The 21,607-nt window shown below is 42.3% G+C and overlaps 1 protein-coding gene across 5 annotated transcripts in view; it reads left to right on the forward strand.

Moving 5' to 3' along the window:
• The first annotated feature begins 278 nt into the window (after window positions 1-278).
• The window catches only part of ADAMTS6 (ADAM metallopeptidase with thrombospondin type 1 motif 6), a 133,280-nt gene continuing 111,951 nt past the window's right edge, over window positions 279-21,607 (forward strand). For 4 of the 5 annotated variants that reach the window (XM_035100852.3, XM_088653231.1, XM_035100857.3 and 1 more), the window contains exons 1-3: window positions 279-844; window positions 12,842-13,185; window positions 14,271-14,638. In XM_035100852.3, coding sequence (XP_034956743.1) covers window positions 13,089-13,185; window positions 14,271-14,638 — 465 coding nt within the window. In that variant the 5' untranslated portion in view covers window positions 279-844; window positions 12,842-13,088. The remainder of the gene's footprint in view (window positions 845-12,841; window positions 13,186-14,270; window positions 14,639-21,607) is intronic. The other variant, XM_035100859.3, reaches the window with a different exon arrangement.

Here is a 21,607-nt window from a genome sequence, read left to right on the forward strand (position 1 = left end):
CATCGGGGCCAGAAGGAAAGAGAGAAGAAGCACGAGGCGCGCGGGAGAGACGCGAGACGACCCCCCCCCCATTCATTATGAAGCACTTTAAGGAGTGCGAGCGGGGCGGGGGGGGTGAGGAAGTTTACATTGCCTCGAGCCCCCTGCGGCTTTCCTTTCGCCCCCTCGCCTGTTACCCTGATTGTACCTCTGCGTCCCCCTCCCCCTCCACGTGATGGGCCCGACATGCGCAGCAGCGCCAGGGGCGCCGGAGGCACATTTGCAGACTGACGTCAGTGTGCACAACCTCTCAGGCCAAAATAGTCCGCTGCTGCTGCAGCTCCAAACTTGGCTGAAGGCCGGTAGTGAGAAGAGATCTCGAGCTACTTCAACAAAACTTTCTCTCCAGTTTTTCCTGCTCCCTCTCTCCCCCTTTCCTTCCCTCTCTCCTCCTGATGGTATTCACATAATAGCTCTGCATTGGAAGGGGTGGCCAAGAAGAAAAACCCCCATCCCAAATTCAGTCTTTCCCCCCTCCTCTCCCCACTTCCTTTCTACCCCTTTTTTTCCTTCTCTTCCTCCCCCCGCCCCCACTTTTTGGTTGTAAAAGACAAAAATATGCAGGGTGCTTAGATAAGGCTGGATGAATTGATGGCATCCCTTCTCTTGCCTAGTCACTCCGTTCTCTCCGCTTCCCCTTTTTAGAAAAAAAAAGTCTATAGAGGATTTCATTCTGCTCTAGAATATAATTCTGGCGTTGGCTTGCCAAGAGGGGAAATCAGAGAGAAGGAATACGGGAACCCTCCGGTGCTATTTCCTATTGTTTGAAACTCACTTTATAGCAGAGAATTTGAAGATGAAAACGGTAAGGAAAGAATTCACCGGACTCTTTGCCTTATGATTTATTTATTTTTATTTTTGTCTCCCGCATAATGGTGCGTTCAGACGTGGAGCTGGGGTGGTTTATAATGCACTAGTCGAAGTAGATTTTGAATAATTTCAGAGGAACCTTTGAGATCTGGGGATTAAAAAGTGGGCGCGGAGGGGGGAGAATTGGGGCGCGCGCGAGGAGCTTCTGAGGCAAAGAAGCTTGGTTTAAGTGTGCTCTTGGGCAGTGAAAACTTTTCTGTTTCGGAAGCAAGAAAAACAATGGTTGGCAAAATAATGCGAGCCCTTTTTGTTTGTCGGTTCCTTTAAACTCATTGACTTTGCTTATGCCCATCATTTGGTTGTGTCACGTCAGTGCCTATATAAATGGGGGCGACAAGTGCATATTTTCGTGTGTGCATGCGACTCAAAGGGTCGCATTGATGTAATAGCTGGAGCCCGGATGCTCGACTGAAGGAGAGAGACATTAAGCTCTTAAGAGGCTAATGGGAGAGATGGAAGAGTGTACGTAGCTTTGATTTAGCCCTAGACGCGGAGGGAGTTGCTAGACTCGCAACGCTTACCCAGACGATTGAATCGCTGTGTGTGTGTGTGTTTTAAAAGGGGTTTTGGGGAAGGGGGAGGCAAAGGTGTGTGGCCGGTGTGTGGGTGGGGGACTAACTGGGATCGTGCTCCCGGCTAATGTGTGTCTACTCTCTTGTCTTTGCTAATTTCTTTCATTGTTGTACAAGAGGAGAGAAAAAGAGAGCGCGAGAGTCAATCTCAGACTCTTGTTTTTATTTGGACTGCCTTTGCAACGCATTTGGGCCTCATGCCAAATGTCTGGGTCACACGCGTTTTATCCAAATAGATTTAGCGCTGCTGTCTGGAAATGGGCTGCTGAATGTTAACTTTAGGATCAGCTCCACCAGAACAGCTACAGACCCTTCCCTGGGGTGGGGGGTGGGGCGAGGCGAGGGAAGAGGGCTTTTGTTCTTTAGAGTTTTCGCGGAGGGGGTTGATGTAAAATGTTCTTTTGTACTCAGAAGGCATAAATGTGTGCAGGGGGGATCTGGTTTAAAATATTGTTTTTAAGAAGTCTGGACTTTCAGCAGTAAAAATGACAGCTGATCCTTTAGAAAGTTAAGGAGGGGGGAAGAGGAGGAGGAGGGCGGCACAAAGTTTTACAGATAACTTGACTTTTGCCCTCCTCCCCACCCCCATCCTTCACCACCCAGGTGGCAGCTGATCTGGCGAGTTGCATTGCAAGTGCAGCAGCAGCGCCTTTATTCCTGCCTTGCTGCTCATTCACGATGCAATCCTGCGTGTGCTTACCGGTACTTGGGAATAAGCGCCATTAAACTCAATGGAACTTGCTTCCAGTAATCACACGTCAGGCTGCACACACCCACACCTCTTTTCCCTTTGGTGTTGGCTCCGTTGCGTAGCTAATTATTTAAAGGAATTATTTAAACTCCAAAAACCTTCGTTTGTTTCTTTTCTTTTTCTTTAAAATCTAGTGCGCCCTTCAAATCAGGCTTTTTTTTGCGTGCGGTGCTTTGTGTCTGTGCAAAAGCAGCTCTGTAAAAACCTGGTGTGGGAGAAGCTACGTAAAGAAGCCAATACCTGTGATTGATAGGACACCCACTTCCCCTCCTTGCCTGTCGTCGCTTTGCCTTAGCAACCCCTCGTAGTCCCAGGGATCACTGGCCGCTTCTCGGGAGCCCTGCCCATTCAAGACGTCTCTCTCTCCCTCTCCGCCCCCCCTCTGCTCACTCCTTGCCAGGAGAGGCTCTGTGACTTGCATGAGAGCAGCCAGGAGCCAGGGCGGTGGGGGATGGGCCGCGGCTGCATCTTTCTCCCTCGCGCGCTCTGTCAATATGCAACGGGGAGCTCCCGCCAAGCAATATATTCGCCTCTTGCCCCGAGGCTTAGCTGCCAGATGCCCATGTGTACATAAAGGCCGCTTCACCTGAAGGCTACTTTGAGGGAGCTGCAGCAGACATTGCCCAAAAGTAGAGGAAACGGGTCTCTTTATCCCTTGGATGAGCAAGCAAGCAAGGCTGGCAGGCAGGCAGGCAACACTTTTGGGTTTTGTTTGCAAGGCGAGGCGGCGACCTTCACTTTTGCTCTATTTTCGTTTTGCATTTATATGTTGTGAACCGCCCTGTGATCTTCGGGTGGAGGGCGGTATACAAATTATTAACAACAACAACGCCTGATCTAGACAAGCGCTCTCTCTCGCTCTCTCCACCCCCCCTTCGCGGCGTCCTCTCTCCTGGGGAGCGGATGTATTTGCAGGAGTTTTTTTGCGGCTTAACGCCAGGCCATTAGTGGGCCACAGGTGCTACCGCCAGAGCCGAGTAATGTCTGAGCAAACATTGCCCAGGGAGATAGATGATGCGGCTGGAGAATGAGGCTCATTGAAAAGAGCGGCTGCTGCTGTTAGTGCCGGCGGCGGTGGAAAGCCGATGGGTTCAGTTTCTCTTCTGCTGCTGCTGCTGCCTTTGGAGGCAGGCCCAGGGCCGGTGGTGGTGGCTGACTGAGCTGCAGGCGCTGTACCGTTGCCAAGGCTCCGGCGGGAGAAGGAAGGGAGGCCGTTTGCAGGCGGCGGGAAGGAGCCTGCGAGCATAGGCTCTTGCTGCTGCTACCTGTTTGCACCAAGAGGTGACTTGAGTTAGGTTGCCGGGGTTGGAAGGGTCGGCCAGGGTTCAGAAATCTCTCCTCAGTACCTTGAAATATGTGAAATAATGATCAAAAGGGTGTTTCTGCCCATGTGCAGGGTGTCTTTCTCTCACCATGGAGCAGCTGCAGGATGTTTTCTCCCCCCCCCACTAAGTTAAGAATTAACAATTAAGAAGTAGAAAGGCAAAACAGTGGTACCTTTAATAATAAATATTAAAATTTAATAACTAATGCCTTTATTCCCCTAAATATGGGTAGAGCTCAGTTGGTAGAAGGCATCCTGAATTCTCTAGGTGCAGCTGGGAAAGGCTTATGCCTGAATCTCTGGCGAGTTTCTGTTGGTCAGTACTGAGGCAGATGGACCAGCATGAGACAGCTTCATAGGACCAGTGTAAACGTCACAAAATCATGAGCAAGGTTTCATATTGTCCTTCATCAGGAAAGCTATTGAGCAAAATAAACAGAGATGGGTGGGAGGGGGAAAACCACACAGAATTATGTTTTCCTTCTAAGCCTGCAGTTCTTGAGATGGAGTGTAGAAGGAGTCATAGAATTGTAGAGTTGGAAGGAACACCCGAGGATCATCTAGCCCAACCCCCTGCAATGCAGGAATATGCAGGTGGCCCTTAAGGGGATGGAACCCAGGACTTTGGTGTTCTCGGCACCACACTCTAACCAGCTGAGTTAACTGGACAGAGTAGTCATACAGACATAATTGGATTAGGCTCAGTGGGTGCAGGGCATATCCTTGGGTATTGGGGCAAAAATGAAGTAATTCTTCACCCTTTGCTGAAAATATGAAATCTGGTTCTGTCTCCAGCTATTTCCAGGAGAGACAGATTAACTGAGTGAGAGCTATTTTTGACCCAGTTCTTAGTCAAAAAGGCTTATACTCCAAAATACATGATGATGGCACACAGTGATGGGGAGGGAGAAGGGGGAAAGCGAGCTCAGCATCAGTTTTTACCCTATAGCCAGCAGGACTTGGAAGAAGCATGTTCTTTTTTGTCCCAGTGAGGCTAGGAGCCATCTGGACTTAGGAAATTCCGAGCAGGATTAGAAGCTGTTTGGACCCTGATCTTCCTAGTAATTTCTCTTCTCTATCCCACCTCCTGGCTAGCTGTGTGAACAATTGTAGATCTTCCTTGCAGCATTTGAGCTTCCCTGGTGGTCTCCCATCAAGGTAATCCAGCTTGGTTTAGTTTCCTAGCCTTGGGTGGTATGGCCAGAGAGGTGTCTGAGATTAGGGGCCCCTGTCCAAGTACAAGAACAAGCCATGGGGGCAAGCCAGACTACCTGAGGAAGTAGGGCTTGGGTAGGTCTGAGACCTTGAGTCCTTATCCTACCCACAACATTTTTCTTGGTAGGTAGCCCTGAGGCTGGGAAGCCTGGTCTACCTGGTTAATTTGGGCACAGTAAGTCCAGTTGGAGCAGGCTGGTCTGCTGGTGGGATCCCTCTGATGGCATGTCTCTTGGACTGGCTTGGTTCTGGCACTTCTCTGTAAATGAAGCATTGGTTCAGTGGCTGCCAGCCCTCCAAAGTTTGCCTGTGCAGGAAGGAGAAGGGTGAGGAGCACCAGAGATCCCTTTGCATGGCCTCTAACATTGCAAGCTTTCTAAAATAGTTATCCGCTGCAGAAGGAAACTGAGGTGAATGTCAGTGTAACTATATCATGTCCTTGCCACTGCTAATATATTTATAGCATTTTAATTGTAGCATATTGAAGGAGAAGAAAGGCAGGTTTGTGCTAGTCAGGAAAGGCTGCTAAACCAATCACCTGCACCTCCACAGAGTTCCCCTGTGCGCTATTTATTGCTGCTTTTCTTCACCTAGACTTTACTATTCCAGAGAGGCTTTTTCCATTAGGCACATGACGATTGGATTTACATATGTGTTAAAAATTAATCCAGATGAACACTTGCTGCTCTCCCTGCCCCCCCGTAAGTAGAAAAAACGGATTTAGGCATAGAAACTGATTTGGTAGCCCTGCATGATGACCTTTGTCATGAGAGAGACAGGGGAAATATGTCCTTATTAATTCTCCTCGACTTCCCAGCAGCTTTCAATGCCACCGACCATGGCATCCTTCTGGGGCGGCTGGGAGTAGGTGGCACTGCTTTGAGGTGGTTCTGGTTCTACTTGGATGGTCACTCCAAGATGCTTGGGGAGTGTTTTTCAGCCCCATGGAGCCTTCAATGCAGAGTTCCTCGGGGCTTGATTTTCTCCCCTATATTATTTAACATCTACATGAAATGAGTGGGGTCATCTGGAGTTTTGGAGGACATTGTCAGCAATGAGATGGTTGCTGCAGTGAGATGGTTTTCCTTTTAGAGCCAGGTGGGCTGAGCTTCCAATTCTTTTGTGTCAGATGCTCTGGAGGGATGGAATTTGGTTGTAAATCTCATGAAAGGATCAACAGAATGCCAAGTGGAATATGTTTTGTGCAGTGTTTTATTTGTATGCATGTGAGATGCTTTAATAATGTTTTGGCTCAATTCACATTCCACTTACTCTGTTATACACTTGAATATCAATACTTTGGAATCCATCGGTTGTATTCCACTTCTTCACTTAGAATAGAATCAGAACAAAACTATTTGATATTCAGCAAACCTTTCTGAAATGCTTTATATAGCTTAGTTTAGTTTAATAAGATATTTAAAGAGAAACTTCAGAGTTAAAGACTTCAGAGTGTTGTAGAGCAAAGATCCAAGAGATCTTTATAAGGTGTGGAGATTCAAGGAATAAGGCATATATATTTAACAGTTAAGTTGGTTACCCATACACACATTTGATACACACATTTGTAGCCACACATAAACATACTGTGCATGCACAAACACTTGCTCAGTAAAAAGTAAATTAGGTCTGCTGATGTAATAATGACTGGGTAGAATTCTGTAGCCCTTTTGTGAAGAGAGCCAGACTGCATAGTAATGTAATAGTCCCTTCTGGTATTGAAATATATGAATGAAAATGCTGATAAACCCAACTAATCCCAACACCTGCAAGATTGTCTCAGCCAAAATTAGGCCACCTGCTTGCAAAATACTAGACTCACCAGTGTTTCCATGCTTCACAGGTGGACAAGTCTTATTTTATATAGACTAAGAACATGTGCGTACTGTGGTATATGGTGTAGCTTTAATGTATTCACATGATTATGCATTTTGCAGAGCCATTTGATGCTATGTTTGCTGTATATCTTGAGCCCCAGAAACCTCAACCCTGTTTGAGATTCGGGGGGCGGGGGCGGTTCTCATTGATCTGAAGCCAACTTTGTCTTGGGCAAGCCTTGAGTGCATGGATATTTTTAGAGTGGAGTTGAGTGTAAATGCTGCCTTTTATTCTGTACTCTTTGATATTAAGATTATTAGTGTTCTAGTCTTCATGCTGTGTTGTTTAGTGCTGGACTTGGTTATAGAATCTTAGAGTTGGAAGGGACCCCAAGGGTCATTTAGTCCAACCCCTTGCAATGCAGGAATCTTAGCTAAAGCATCCATGACAGATGGTCATCCAACCTCTGCTTAAAAACCTTCATGGAAGGAGAGTCCACCACCTTTTGTGGGAGTCTGTTCCACTGTCGAACAGCTCTTACTGTCAGAAAGTTTTTTAGTGTGTTTAGCTGGAATCTCCTTTCTTGTTACTTGAAGCCATTGGTTCGAGTCCTACCCTCCAGAGCAGGAGAAAACAAGCATGTTCCCTTTTCCATGTGACAGCCCTTAAGATATTTGAAGATTGCTACCATATCTCTTCTCAGTCTCCTCTTTTCCAGGCTAAACATACCCAGCTCCTTCAAGCACTCCTTGTATACAAAGGCTTAGTTTCCAGACCCTTGATCATCTTGGTTGTCCTCCTCTGCACACATTCCTTCTTATAAGAAAGTTCTCACTTCCGATCTGAGAACTTAGTCCTTAGATTGGTGGTAACAGGTCCTTTCCCCAAACATCACATGATGTTAAGTAACTGACAGGTGGGTATAGTTTTCCCATGGCCTCATGACCAAATTCAGAGGCCCAGTGGGCTAGAGCAGGCATCCCCAAACTGCGGCCCTCCAGATGTTTTGGCCTACAACTCCCATGATCCCTAGCTAACAGGACCAGTGGTCGGGGAAGATGGGAATTGTAGTCCAAAACATCTGGAGGGCCAAAGTTTGGGGATGCCTGGGCTAGAGGTTCCCCCATTGCAGTCCTAGAATCTGACTACTAATATGCCCTATATATATCAGAATCCGAAAAACCATATGCCACAATTATAGCAAGTCCAGTGGAGGTGCCTGGAACACTGTTTAATCTGCATTGGATGAGTTTCAGCTGCTTTGGCCTGAGAACACACATAAGTTGCTTTGAAAAGTGCAGCTACGAGCTGCCCTCTTGAGCCTTCTTAGAGCTAGCCAAAGGAGATTGACTGGATGGGACCATTGAGTGATTATTGCTTCATTTGAGAATAGGGAGATACCATCTGTCTTGAAGGAGACAGTGGTGTGTCTTCTCCTTGAGAGAACTTCTCCAGACCCATAAATATCCTCTTTTGTGGCAAGGTGCTTGAGAAGGTGACAGCGGTCCACCTTAAGGCATTCTTGGAGGAAACTGATTATCTGAATCAATTTCAGTAGTCACAGCACTGAAACTGCCTTGGTTGCCCTTGTTGATGTTTGTTGGGAGAAGGATGTTTTTCTTCTTGAGATTTCACAAAATTCTTTTAACCTTCATACCTAAGTAGTGATTGCAACCAGGTTTTTGACATTTACTATAGCGCACATATTTGAAACTTGTTCCCTTTTTCTGTGATTTGCCTTACCCTTTGTGAAAGGGTGTGTCACAGGAAGAGGGCTATGTCTTGCAAATGCAGTTGAACTACATTCACTTGCACTACTAATCATGTGTAGTTGATGTATTGGGGCACAATGTGAATGGGAATTGGTACCCAAAGACACCTTTGTTCACTTTACACTGCACACAACAATTTATATAAAAAAATACTTTAAAAGACATGCACTGCTTTTCAAATGGGTATCAAGGCAGCATACCACATAATACCAAGAACATAAAAAGTTCATTAAAATACAATGAAGCAGCAGACATGGAATCACTGAGCAGAAAAATAAATTAAGATCCAGTAAATGCTCAGGCAGACATAAATGTTTTTGCTCTAAAAATGAAGCCTCACAACTGTTTGGTACAGCATTATTTAAAACACACTGCATATACAAAGATGCGTGCTAACAAGGCAGTAGTCCTCAAGCATGTCACCAGTGCCACCCTCTGACTCAGGTCAACATCTTTTAAACGAAATATGTATGCAGAAATTGTACCTTTAAAATGTTGGTATGAGGAAGATGGCAGCAGTAGCTGTACCATGCTGGGGCCTAACAAGAAAAAGTGGGCAGCAGAGGCTCAGAGCATAAGGATTGGCCAGAGAAGGAATAAGCAGAATCAATATATTTTTCCTGGAATTTGGAGCACCCATGTTAGAACACCCTAGGGCCCACAACTTTGATACTTCTCATCATTCTGTGTAGCATTGTTGAGAAATGCCAAGAGTTAAGACTGCTTATAAAATCCTGAGTCAACTCTCTCCTATGCATGATGTAATGGTCTATAATTCCTACTCTCTTGAGAATGAACATTATGCCATGGTCTTTAATTATCACACATAATTGCATTTTAATCACTGTTTCTGCCACGTACTTCCTGTGTTGATAGGAGGTGATTCTCAACCCACACGTGGCCCCTTTGGCTCTGTGTTCTTCATTTGTTTAGTCTTGTTGATGAGCTGAAGGAAAGCTTGTGTTACTGAAGGTTAACACAGCTGGATTTATGACTGACAGCAGGGGGGCTCTGATAATAAAGGATGCTTTAAAATTTTAGGCAATAAACAAAATAAAATTATGTGACTCACTAGCCCTTATGACAAACAAAAAATAAGAGGGCAATCTGAACTTTTAATGAGCTTTGGTACTTGTAAAATGTTGAGGAAGGTGGTCTTATATTAGTGACTCTTAGTGAGAAAAATGGGCAATGAGTTGTACCTCTCGTGGAGAGACTACGAAAAATGTGTGCAGGGAATAAGAAACACGCAAACATATTGATCTAGGAAGTGAAAATATGCTGGTCTGTCAGGTAATTCTAACGGAAAGGGGAATTTATTTTCACTGAGCATATAAATATATATGGCTAAATTAAAAATCAAAATGGTTGGCATCTATCTGTCTCAGGAGACAATGGAAGAGTGCACCTTTGGTACAAAAATCAAAATAAATTAACCAATATCTGTGCCAAATCCTTCATTCAAGTTCATTTTACAGGAAGAAGAATGTTAAGGGCTGTATGTGGTGGGAATCTTGGGTGGCTGGAGAATCTTGTTGTGGTCTGCCTTCTTGTAGTACCACAAGCCAGGCATTGTATTCTGGTGGGAACAGCACAGAGCTACAGGTAGGGGACCAGCTGGATAGCACTGACAAGGGGATGGTCAATGGCACTTGTTTGATTTGGTATTGCAAATCATTGTGACCTCATCCATCACTCCCAACCAGCATGCAGAATAGTTTTTGTGGGGAGAGGAGACAAAACTAAAGGAGTAGAGCAATAAGGATTTCCTTGCTCAAGTCTGTATCCCTGGGCAACAAATTAGAAGGGCCAGATGTGAAACTTGCTGATGCAAGTAGAGATGGACAGAAGCCAAGCTAGAAATTCTGACTGTAAACATTTGCTGTAAGACCTATGGCCTGATGAACAAAGTGAATGACCCACAGGAAAGTGAATCTTTTCTTGGCAGTGACCCGAAATAGCAGCAACATCCAAAAGTTCAACCAATAATATTGTTGCTCTTGGAAAAAATATATATGGCTAAATGGCCAGGATCTGGGAGCACTTACCAGTGGTAGGATGGTACAACAAGCCAAACTAATGAACTGCGAATGATCTTTGGTCATTAACTTAGGTACAGGAAGCTAGAATCTAGTGAGGGTCAGTGATACCTGCCCCAGGGAACCAATAGAGCCAATTTAGAACTTAGAAAGGCTTCATAGTCCAGTGGGGGTGGGGCTGGGGTGCTGTACCTCTGCTAGAGTTCGTGGCTTTGCACCTGGCATTCCAATCAGTTACATAAATTGTCTCTGAACCTATCAGAGAATGGCAGATGCAAATTGCCACTCATATTTAGTTAATTTCCCTCTGAGCAGTATCTGAACTTATGTAGTAGTTCTGCTTCATAAAGCAGTAAAAGAGAATTAAACACAGACAGGACAGCGGATCAAAACTCCAAGAGTTAATCAGAAAAATGTCTGCCAGAATCAATGAGGTGATGGCAGGTCTTAAGGAGCTAATAGAAAGGTATCAAGGAGCATTTCACAACCTGGGTACAGCCATGAAAAAGGTTTTCTTTCATATCCCCACCAAACATAGCTCACATACAGTTTTTCTGGCTGATTGGAGGGGAACAGACAAGTTTATATCAGAGGAGATAGCGATTCATTCTCCAAGTGCTGGTAAGAAGGCAGGGAAGCAACTGGCACTTCTAAATGTGCTCTGTGCACAGAAACGTTGTTTACCCCAGCCCATCTTCATTTCTGACATTGTTGACTCAAGGCATGACCTTTCTGTTAAGAAAGGATTTTTAGTATAATTTTACTTACATTGTTTTAACATTTTCATTGTTTTGTTTTGACTACAAGTAGATGCACATTCTCAAGTCTCAGGCAGCTGTTAAGTATTAGCACAAAATATTTGGAGACCAGCATTTTGAGAGAAACAAAACAAAATCACAATTTTTATGCTATGTAAGGGCCAACCATTTATAATGTGGCCATTTCCTAAAAACTTTAAAATGTATACTTGTCACTGCAGATGCAACAACTTTCACGTGTAGTATTTTTTTTAAATAACATGTGGTTTCATGGGTTTTTTATGAACTGTATAATTTGAAATGCCGAACTCATTTTTCTGCTACCAATGGCCGACAAGAATTTTGCATGAATAAAATATGCAGGATACAGTCTTGTAAAACAGTAATAATGAGATCAGAAATTATATATTATTTTGCCGGAAGATATGGTATTTTGTTTGTCCTGGATTTTTCTTTTGACTATTGACACATCATGCTCTCTTCTTCACAGCTGAAATCAATGTATACTTTTAAGTTTTGACTTAAATGGGAGTGCAAAATATCCCCCAGTATTTGTGTACAAGCCATAGGTATGGAGTTCAGCTTACTAAACTTGAATATGGTGCAGGGATGCTTTGCAGAGCACTATGCTGACAGGAAAGGGTGGAATTAGTGTGGCCATTAATATTAATATGATGATACAGTAGTGGGTGTACTATTATATGTATTTACTGTTCTCAGCATTGCTCTCCTTCCTTCTCCTCATACTTAGGTGTGTGCTGCACATGGTCGCTCAGAAGTTGTTCACCCTTCTGGATCTAGGCCTCCCTGTCTTCTGAGGAGGCCCTGACCCAGGTTCCATCTCCTGGAAAGACTAGGCTCTAGAAGGAACATGACATTTTCTGTGACAGTCCTGATGCTCAGGAACTTTCTTCCAAGAGTGGGTCATTCAGCCTTGGCCTTGCTTGGGATGGGAAGGGGAAAAAATCCTTCTGCCCAAGCACCAGGCACCCAGCAATTTTGGATGTGGGACATGACTGGATAGGGGAGTTGTTGGCAAGTGGCTGGCATCTCCTGACTGGAGCTATGCATCAGTCTTCCTGAAGAGCAGGGGCTTATCAGGATGCAGCCTTTGGCCTTTGAGGAGTTTGGGAAGGGTTGGCAGAACAACACCATAGTGGTTGTTAGGTTCTGCTCTGGTGACTCTGAACCTTCACTAACCTCAACGGCTCTAGAACATAGCCTAGTGCAGTGTTTTTCAACCACTGTTCCGCGGCACACTAGTGTGCCGTGAGATGTTGCCTGGTGTGCCGTGGGAAAAATTGAAAAATTCGATTTATATATAGTCAATATAGGCACAGAGTTAATTTTTTTAACATTTTCTAATGTTAACATTTTCTAATGGTGGTGTGCCTCGTGATTTTTTTCATGAAACAAGTGTGCCTTTGCCCAAAAAAGGTTGAAAAACACTGGCCTAGTGAACCTCCGAGGTCTTTAGCTCCTCAGGGTAAAAAGAGATCCTTTTACTGTCATAGGCTGTCTTCCCTCATGGGCTCTCACCTTGGACAACCCATACATAATGAAAACTAAAGAAGACTGATGCATTTGGATGTCTGAGGATGTTAAAAATTCTGTCTGTCTAATAATTTTTCAAAAAATTAATACTGAATGAAACTGATTTTCAATGTTATCTATGCTTTCCAGGTAAAGAAATGGACAACAGTTGTTTGCTATTCACTTTAACTCCTCATTGACATGTGAAGGACTTTTTAATTACTTTTGGACTGAAAATGTCTGCAGACATAGAAAAAAGTATATTATTCCAAAACGCCTATCAAGAAGTGGAACCACAAATAGCTAATCCTGAAGAAATATAATAAATCTTGGTTATGGTGCAATGCTGGAGTGGAGTTAAAGCTGTAGCACATAGGTAGCCCACTTCTTCTAAATTATGGAAAAATTGTGGAAGATGTTGACCTGGATTTTGTGCTTAATTATGGTTTTGTCAGAATTTCACGGTGACAACAGGCTTTCGTATAGTTCTCAAGGTAGGGTTCCAACTTTTAAAGCTATCATCTTTTGACACTTATTTCAGTTATTTCAGTTTTCTTTAACATTTATATTAATACTCATTGTGAGAGACCACAAAGGATTTATGATGTACAAATTTTAGTTATTCTCTGTGGGAGTAAAATTGGAAGATGCATTTTTTATTTTATTATTTAAGCATTGTGTATAGCACTTAACACTTTAGTCTCTGTTAGCAAATTGAAAAGTCAGTATTTTAATTTATTACTTCATAATAAAGAAATAACCAAATTAAAATATTGTTGACGTAACTGAAGTAATTTATTTAGAAAAAAAAAATATTGAAGTACTTGATTTTTGCCTGTTCATTAAAAATGTGAAATCTACATGCTGAAATCTAGGGCCCTGTATGCACTGCAATATATATCTTCAGTCCACTTTGTACAGGTTCTCCCATTAATTTAAATGGAAATAGCAGCCTGTATTGGTCTCCTTCTTCAATGCAAGTTAAAATAGGAATCCTTTCTGGCAGTGGGAGCTGTGCATGGACTGAAGCTTGTGCATCCTTGTCTGATTGTTGAATCAGAGCACTAACCCATCTTGTGCTCTTTTAAAACTAGTGGAGCTCACTGGTATTGAACTGTATCCTTTGACATTTACAACATGATTCTTTCCATACTAATCATTTTTTTCTATTGCTGGCGTGTGTGTGTGTGTATACAGGGTGAGTCCTTTAAAAGAGGCCCTGTGGATACAGAGTACACATGTTCCATGGGGCCTCTTTTAAAAGACTCACCGTGTGTGTGTGTGTTCAAATGCAAATCATGAAATAGACAAATCATGAAATAGGCCAGACATTTAGCTAACATAAAATGAATGAATGTATATTTAAAGATCAGTTTAATATATATTTTTCTGTTAGAAAGTGGGTATTTTCTTTAGTAAAGTAATTTTGTTTATTAATATGTTCACATGAACATGAATTTTGACAGTGCTTGGATATAGCAAAATGTGGATAATGTTGTACTACTCTTTCTTGTGTCCTGTTATATTTTCTTCTCTTTTATGGCCATTTCTTGGACTGATTTACCATGTGGTTTCAAAGAGGAATTCCTGTCTTACCTTGAACACTACCAACTAACAATCCCAATAAGGGTTGATCATAATGGAGCCTTCCTCAGCTTTACTGTGAAAAATACTAAGCCCTCCAGGAGAAAGAAGAGGAGTACTGAACATTATGACCAAGAACTGGCAGTATCTAAATTATTTTTTAAACTTTCTGCCTATGGCAAGCACTTTCATTTAAACCTGACTCTCAACACAGATTTGGTCTCCAAACACTTCACAGTAGAATACTGGGGGAAAGATGGGCCTCAGTGGAAACATGACTTTTTAGACAACTGTCATTACACGGGATATTTACATGGCCAGCATGGTACAACTAAAGTAGCGTTAAGCAACTGCAACGGTCTGGTAAGTTCATGTTATGTATTCTAGCATGTTGGTATTCTTGAGTCTTTAAATTTACAGCATCTCTCTGTTCACACTATTATATCTATTATTATTATTATTATTATTATTATTATTATTATTATTATTATTACTTGGATTATGGCCATATAATGGGCATATGTTTGAACAGGGGGACTTGAGGGCTGTCTATAGGGAAGAGGCTCCTGATGGATGTTAGCGCTAACATAAAGGGTGATCCCATTAGGACAGGGCTGGATGGGTCATTAAATGACAAAGGACACAGGTAGTAGCTTTGAGCAGGCATTCCAATATAGTCTTCTTGTTGCATACCCGTAGTTGCAAGACAGTCACAGAGAGTCCATACTAGCTAATCAGAACTCACACCAGATGACTGAGGTGTTCACTGCGGGGAAAGCTGGAAACTTCTCCTAGGAAATTTAATCCAGTTCTGGAGGAAGATGCTTGCTGGAGCAAACTGTTTTGTTAATTAATGGCCAAATGGAGGCTTAGCGATAGTACTTGCATTAGATATGGCAATGGCTGTGGGAACTAATTAGGCATGCAGTTATGTTGCAGATAATGCAAAGGTTCAGTATCATCCATGACTGCTGCTATGAAAGGAGGATTGGCTTAAACCACCTCAGCTTCTGATTTATGTGCATTGGCATTGCACTCATTGCCCAGAGCAAAGCTGAAATAGGCACATAGTTCTGAAGCATTTCAGTTAAACCATGCTTCTCAGTAACACCACTTCATTGGTTGCTGGTGTCACAAGGAATAGGCAAGCAGAGTAGTATCCAACATAGCTGTTCCGTTTGCACAAGGTCTTCCCCTTGCACAACAGACCTTTCCCTCTCTCTTCTCCCCATGCCCCCCCATCTGCTCTGGAGCATTGGGGAAAACCCCAGAACAGATGGCAAGGGATTAATTTCTGGCAATTACAAGAGCAATAGATGTATTTGTCTGGGAGAAGAACAACATGAAGACTGCTGCTTCAGTACTCTGAAAATGCAATAATCCCACAAACTCCAGGGAAAGCCATATCTCAGTGGTAGAGTATATGTTTTGTATACAGGAGGCCCCGGGTTCTAAACTCAGCATCTCCTGGTAGGACTGGGAAACTCTTGTTTGAGACTCTTGTTTGTAATCCTGGAGAACTACTACCAGTCAGTGTAGAAAATAGTGAACTAGATGGACTGACTCAGTATATGGCAAGCATCCAATGTTCCTATGAAATGCCTGCATTACATGAGCAAAAAACATACAATGGTACAAATAAAACAAACAAAAATCTATAGTTGAAAATACCATTCAAAAAGCAACAACTTCTAATTAGTGGACAGGAATTGTAATCAGTTTTAGAAATCTGCATTGACATCTCATTTAGACAACTGTCCAGCACAGGTACAGTGGTACCTTGGGTTACGAACTTAATTCGTTCTGGAGGTCCGTTCTTAACCCGAAACCATTCTTAACCTGAGGTGCACTTTCTCTAATGGGGCCTCTCGCCGCCGCCGCACGATTTCCATTCTCATCCTGGGGAAAATTTCTCAACCCGAGGTACTACTTCCGGGTTAGCGGAGTTTGTAACCCGAAGCGTTTGTAACCCGAGGTACCATTGTAGTGGCTTTTCGATTATGTAATGATTATAATGTGAAATTAGATTAACAGGAATAAAAGTATATATTTTGGTGGGTGGGATAGTTTAAACTTCTCTTGGGAAAACACTAAGTACTTACAAGTACAGTGGAACCTCTGTTAACGAACACCTCGGTTTACGAATTTTTGGTTTACGAACGCCACGGACCCATCTGGAACGGATTAATTCACTTTCCATTACTTTCAATGGGAAAGTTCGCTTCAGTTTATGAACGCTTCAGTTTATGAACAGACTTCCGGAACCAATTACACCCATGCTTCGGGTTAAGTACGCTTCAGGTTGAGTACTCTGCGGACCCGTCTGAAACGGATTAATCCACTTTCCATTACTTTTAATAGGAAAGTTCGCTTCAGTTTATGAACACTTCAGTTTAAGTACTCCGCGGACCATCTGGAACAGATTAATCCACTTTCCATTACTTTCAATGGGAAAGTTCGCTTCAGTTTATGAATGCTTCAGTTTATGAATAGACTTCCAGAACCAATTGTGTTCATAAACCGAGGTACCACTGTACAGTTTTCTGATGCTAGCCCATTTGATTAACCAGTTAGAGAAAATCCCTTTTGTTGACAAATGTGAAGAATATGGAGGAAAGCAGAACCATTGCAGTATCAATTGTGATAAATAATAGCAAGAGGTGTACAGTCCAAGCCTACACGGTACTTTTGTAAGCTGTCCAGTTCTTGATTGGATTCTGGGTTGTTTCAGCAGTAAGTCTTATATGGACAAAGACCTGTACAGTTGTACCAAAATTCAAGCCTAAAAATAACTGTAGAGTAGTCAGTTACAAAATTATGAAAGAGCACACCATGTTTGGAAACCAACACACTATTCAATACTGTAGTAAATCTTAAAGTGTATCATCTATAATATGTGGAGATTGTTTCTCTATTCTACATAGAGACACTAGCCATAACTGGGTATCAGTTGCACTTAGGTGTCACAAGGTCTCATTAACTTTATAGAAATCGGATTAGTGATTGGAATTCCTCGGTGTTGGGAATGGGCATGTGTCTGTTGAATTGGCCCTTGTTTCCCTGCAAGGTCAGTCAGCAGGGGCACAGCTTTCTTTAGCTTTCTCTATCACTACTCACAAGCAGGTAGTAACTCCTCACAGCAGGATTAAGGGACTGTGATTTACAGTCCTTACAGAACTATGGAAAGACCAGGACCTGGATAATCTCTTATAGTTAGGTTTGGAAGGGAAGAGGAGAAAGCAAGCAAGCAAGAAAGAAAGAAAAGTCTGATCTTGTAGCCCAATTCTAAAGACTGCCAGTTCCAGAGAGCTCACACATCAGGTATATACTAGGCAAGCAAAATGGTACACAGTTTCTTTTGAAGATCTGAGTTCTCATCCAGACTTCTGCTTGTCCACCACTTCCCCCCGTGAATACATTATCTTTACTACTGAATTGGAGCCTAATAAATTATTATTATTAATAAATTATTATTATTCAGGAAGAGGGCCTTCTCGATAGTGGCGCCTGCCCTGTGGAACGCCCTCCCATCAGATGTCAGGGAAATGAACAACTATCCGACCTTTATAAGACACCTCAAGGCAGCCCTGTTTAGGGAAGTTTTTAATGTTTGAAGTTTTATTCTGTTTTTAATGTTCTGTTGAAAGCCTTCCAGAGTGGCTAGGGAAAGCCAGCCAGATGGGCAGGGTAGAAATAATATATTATTATTATTATTATTATTATTATTATTATTATTATTATTATTGGTGCTGGAGAAGCCAGCTCAGAAACTGACTTAAGCTGAGGTAACTCCCCAGAAAGAGGCTCTTTACTGACAGGAGGGACCAGCGCTGGCAGCACCTCTTTAGGACAGTGGTGGCCAAACTTGACCCTCCAGCTGTTTTGGGACTACAATTCCCATCATCCCTGACCACTGGTCCTGTTAGCTAGGGATGATGGGAGTTGTAGTCCCAAAACAGCTGGAGGGCCGAGTTTGGCCACCACTGCTTTAGGAGGTGCCTGACTAGAGTTGTCCTATATCATGGGGCAGGGCACCTGTTTGATAGCCTGCTTGAAGCTTCTCCAGAATTCAGCTCCTGACTCTCTTGATCACTGATGTCAAGGATGAAAAAGAACAGTGCTTGAAGACTGGTCATGGGCTTCCTACCGGGGGGGATTACTAAAACAGGGCTGAGTAAAGCTTTCACAGCTCTTCCTAGCTATACATCTTCGTTTCGGACCTTAGGCATTTTTCTGTAACCAGTTATCATTTTAAAACAGTGCTACTGGTTAGATTCTCTTAGATTCCGATTCCTTTCGTTTAATTTGGCTGATTGTGAATACCCCGACTTTGGTTACTGATATTGACATGTCTCTGAGGTACGAGAGATGAATTAAAATTACTGTTTGGTAACTGGTACAGTGAGATGCTGAAATTCATACGTTACTTCAGATTTCGTTGTGTTCCTAACCACAGAAAGTCCTGGTGTGCTTGATTTCAGCGGTTAATACTGTGAAAACTGGCCTCTTGTCTCACTAGTGTGTGGCCTGTGTATGCATGAAACAAGGGAGCAAGTGGCTAGAAAAACAAAAAACAAATACAGTGGTACCTCGACTTCCGAATGCCTCGACTTCTGAAAGTTTCGACTTCCAAAGTCCGCTAAACCGGAAGTATTTTCGCCGCGTGCGCGGTCTGCGCATGTGCAAAGTGCAAAATCGCACTTTGCGCATGCACAAAATGGACGCTTCAACTTCCGAAGGTTTCGACTTCCGAAGAGCGCCGCGGAACGGATCGCCTTCGGAAGTTGAGGTACCACTGTAGTACATTTTTATCCATTAGCATCCCAAGGGGAAAGTATGCTCATACAATCCTTTGTCATCCAAAGCTATCACAGGGCCTAAGTAAAATCGCCACTTCTGTAGAACAGAAGCATTCAGCCTGAGGTAGACCTTCCTGAACTGGGCTACATGGACTCCCTCTGCATCCTTTCTGTTAAAAAACAAATGAACTATCATATATATCTCTATATACATCTATAAACAGTCCCTGAGAACTCTACATAATGTAAATACATGAGAGCTGCTTTTGAGGCAATAACTGCCAGTTCTTGTGTAGATGCCTTCACCTACATATAGTACCATGTACTGTGGGTGCCTCAAGCAGGTGGGGGGATGGGCGAGAATTTAAAACCTGCTAACTGTCATATTGTGAGGATAATATTAATCCTTGGAATACATTTACTGAACTCCCCACCACTGCTACTAAAATTACTTTTAGCACTTGAAAAGCTGGGGTGGGGAACTTTAACATTGAGAGGCTATTTTACTTTTCAAAGGGAAAAGGGTATAAAGGAGAAAATCTATACAGTAATGGCTCTTTAACAAATGAGAAAAGTACAATGTTTCACCAAAAGAAGACTACGCTAACGTCATTTTGCCCCTCATCCACCCCCATCCTCCAACACGTGGAAGCAGGTTTATGCTGTGGAAACTATACAGTTTGAATGACCAACTTAAGAAAAAAAATTTTTTTTTATTGGTAGGCTCTTCTAGAATGTATTAACTACACAAAATGGAGCCTTCAAGAAGCTGTCAGAGAATTGTCTGGAAAGAGAATGTGGAGGCCATTTATTGGTACATATATGTAATAGATGAAGTCATCTTTTAAAGTCAGTAGTTAGCAAAGAATAGTAACTTCTCATGACATGAAGTGCATAGGAAAAGGAGTTGTCGTCCCAGATGCCTATTAAAAATGGTACAAGTTTTTTGTTTTTTTAGGCTAGGCCTATGTCTGGCATAAGGGTGAGATGAATAACAGTACAATCCTATATATGTTTCCACAGAACTAAGTCCTATGTAGATGTGCATAGAATTGTAAACCTAAAACTTATTTTTTCACTCTGTGAACCGAAACCTGTATTTGTGTTACCGTAAACAACATCTCACCATAGTGAGAGAACAGTTGGAATGTGAGAGGAATTGTATATTCTCCACTCATAAGGCGGCATAGGCAAATAGTGGTTTTTTTTAAAAAAAAAAATCTGCATGGCACTGCTGATAACGTTATAAAGAATGCAAGTAGGACATGGGAAATGTCATTTTATTTCTTACTGAATATATTTTAGGTAATAGCAACGTAAAGTTGGATGTTTCTCACGAGTTTGTCCTCATTCATTTATTAAGGCGTTTAAGGTATTTGTATACTGCTTATCAAATAGACTTCCCAAAATAGTTCACGTAAGATCGTTACAAAAATAAGCACTGATTTCTAAGAGAAAGTTACAATAAAATGTTTGGGCATTTCTTGACTTTTAATATCAACATTGCACTGCTCAGTGTTTTTCTTCTAGTATTTGGATTCTGGATGTTTATTGACATTTCTACATTTTAGCTTTGTTATTTTATTTTATTTTTACTTTGTAAAAGTTTTTTATATTAAGCAGTTGATAGATTGATTAAATCAATAAGGAAGAATTGATTAAATCAATAAGGAATGAAGATAACTGTTTGTTAGAAGAAGCTGTAATTGCTGCTTCTCCACTCCTCTGAAGGGCAAAATAGTTCTGCAGAGACCCATCCCTGTGGTGACAGTGGGAGGAGAGGTGCCACCACTGGGAGCAGGATGCATTTAGAGGCATGGAAGACAATTTTAAGTTTGTAGCATTCAACCCTATGAAAAAAGGTGAACTTTAAAAGCTGCCACCCTTTGAAGTAAGTTCTATTGAAATGCCGTATTGGCCCGAATATAAGCCACATTCCCCCCCCCCCAAATTCCGACTGAAAAGTAAAAGTGCAGCTTATATTCGGAACCAAGCGCTGCACACCCACCTCCCGACAGTATTTTTTACTACATTGTAGTAAATTATTTAACAATTGATGTTAATTTTTAAAATGCTTGACAAATTTGATGACTATGCTTGTTGCCTCTTTTGATCTCAAACGAAGAAAAGTGGTTTGGAAAACCAGAAATAATATTATGTTCTGATTCCTATAGGCTATATAGCAAATGAATGTAGGACCAAGCAAATGAGCCATTCAGAATTTTATACTTGTTTGCTAGAAGCAAAATTAGATAGTATAATGTTTTTCGGAGGTGGAAAGACCTTTAAGCTCTGGACTTCATTTTACCTTCCACCACAAGCTAGGATAATCAGCATACTCAGAGGTTTAGTTAACATAGTCCCTCATTCACAGATGAGGGTTGTTTATTGGAGCCCAACTCTTTTACTTCCTTGATGGGAAATCCTTTTGAACTTCTGGCCATCTGCCACCTTCAATAGCTTTAATACAGTGTTGTTATCCCTTACTTTAGCTCAGGGGTTCCCAGACTGGTATGTGAGCTTTATTCAGGTG

The sequence above is a fragment of the Zootoca vivipara genome, chromosome 10, assembly GCF_965207765.1.
Source record: "Zootoca vivipara chromosome 10, rZooViv2.hap1.1, whole genome shotgun sequence".
NCBI lineage: Eukaryota > Metazoa > Chordata > Lepidosauria > Squamata > Lacertidae > Zootoca > Zootoca vivipara.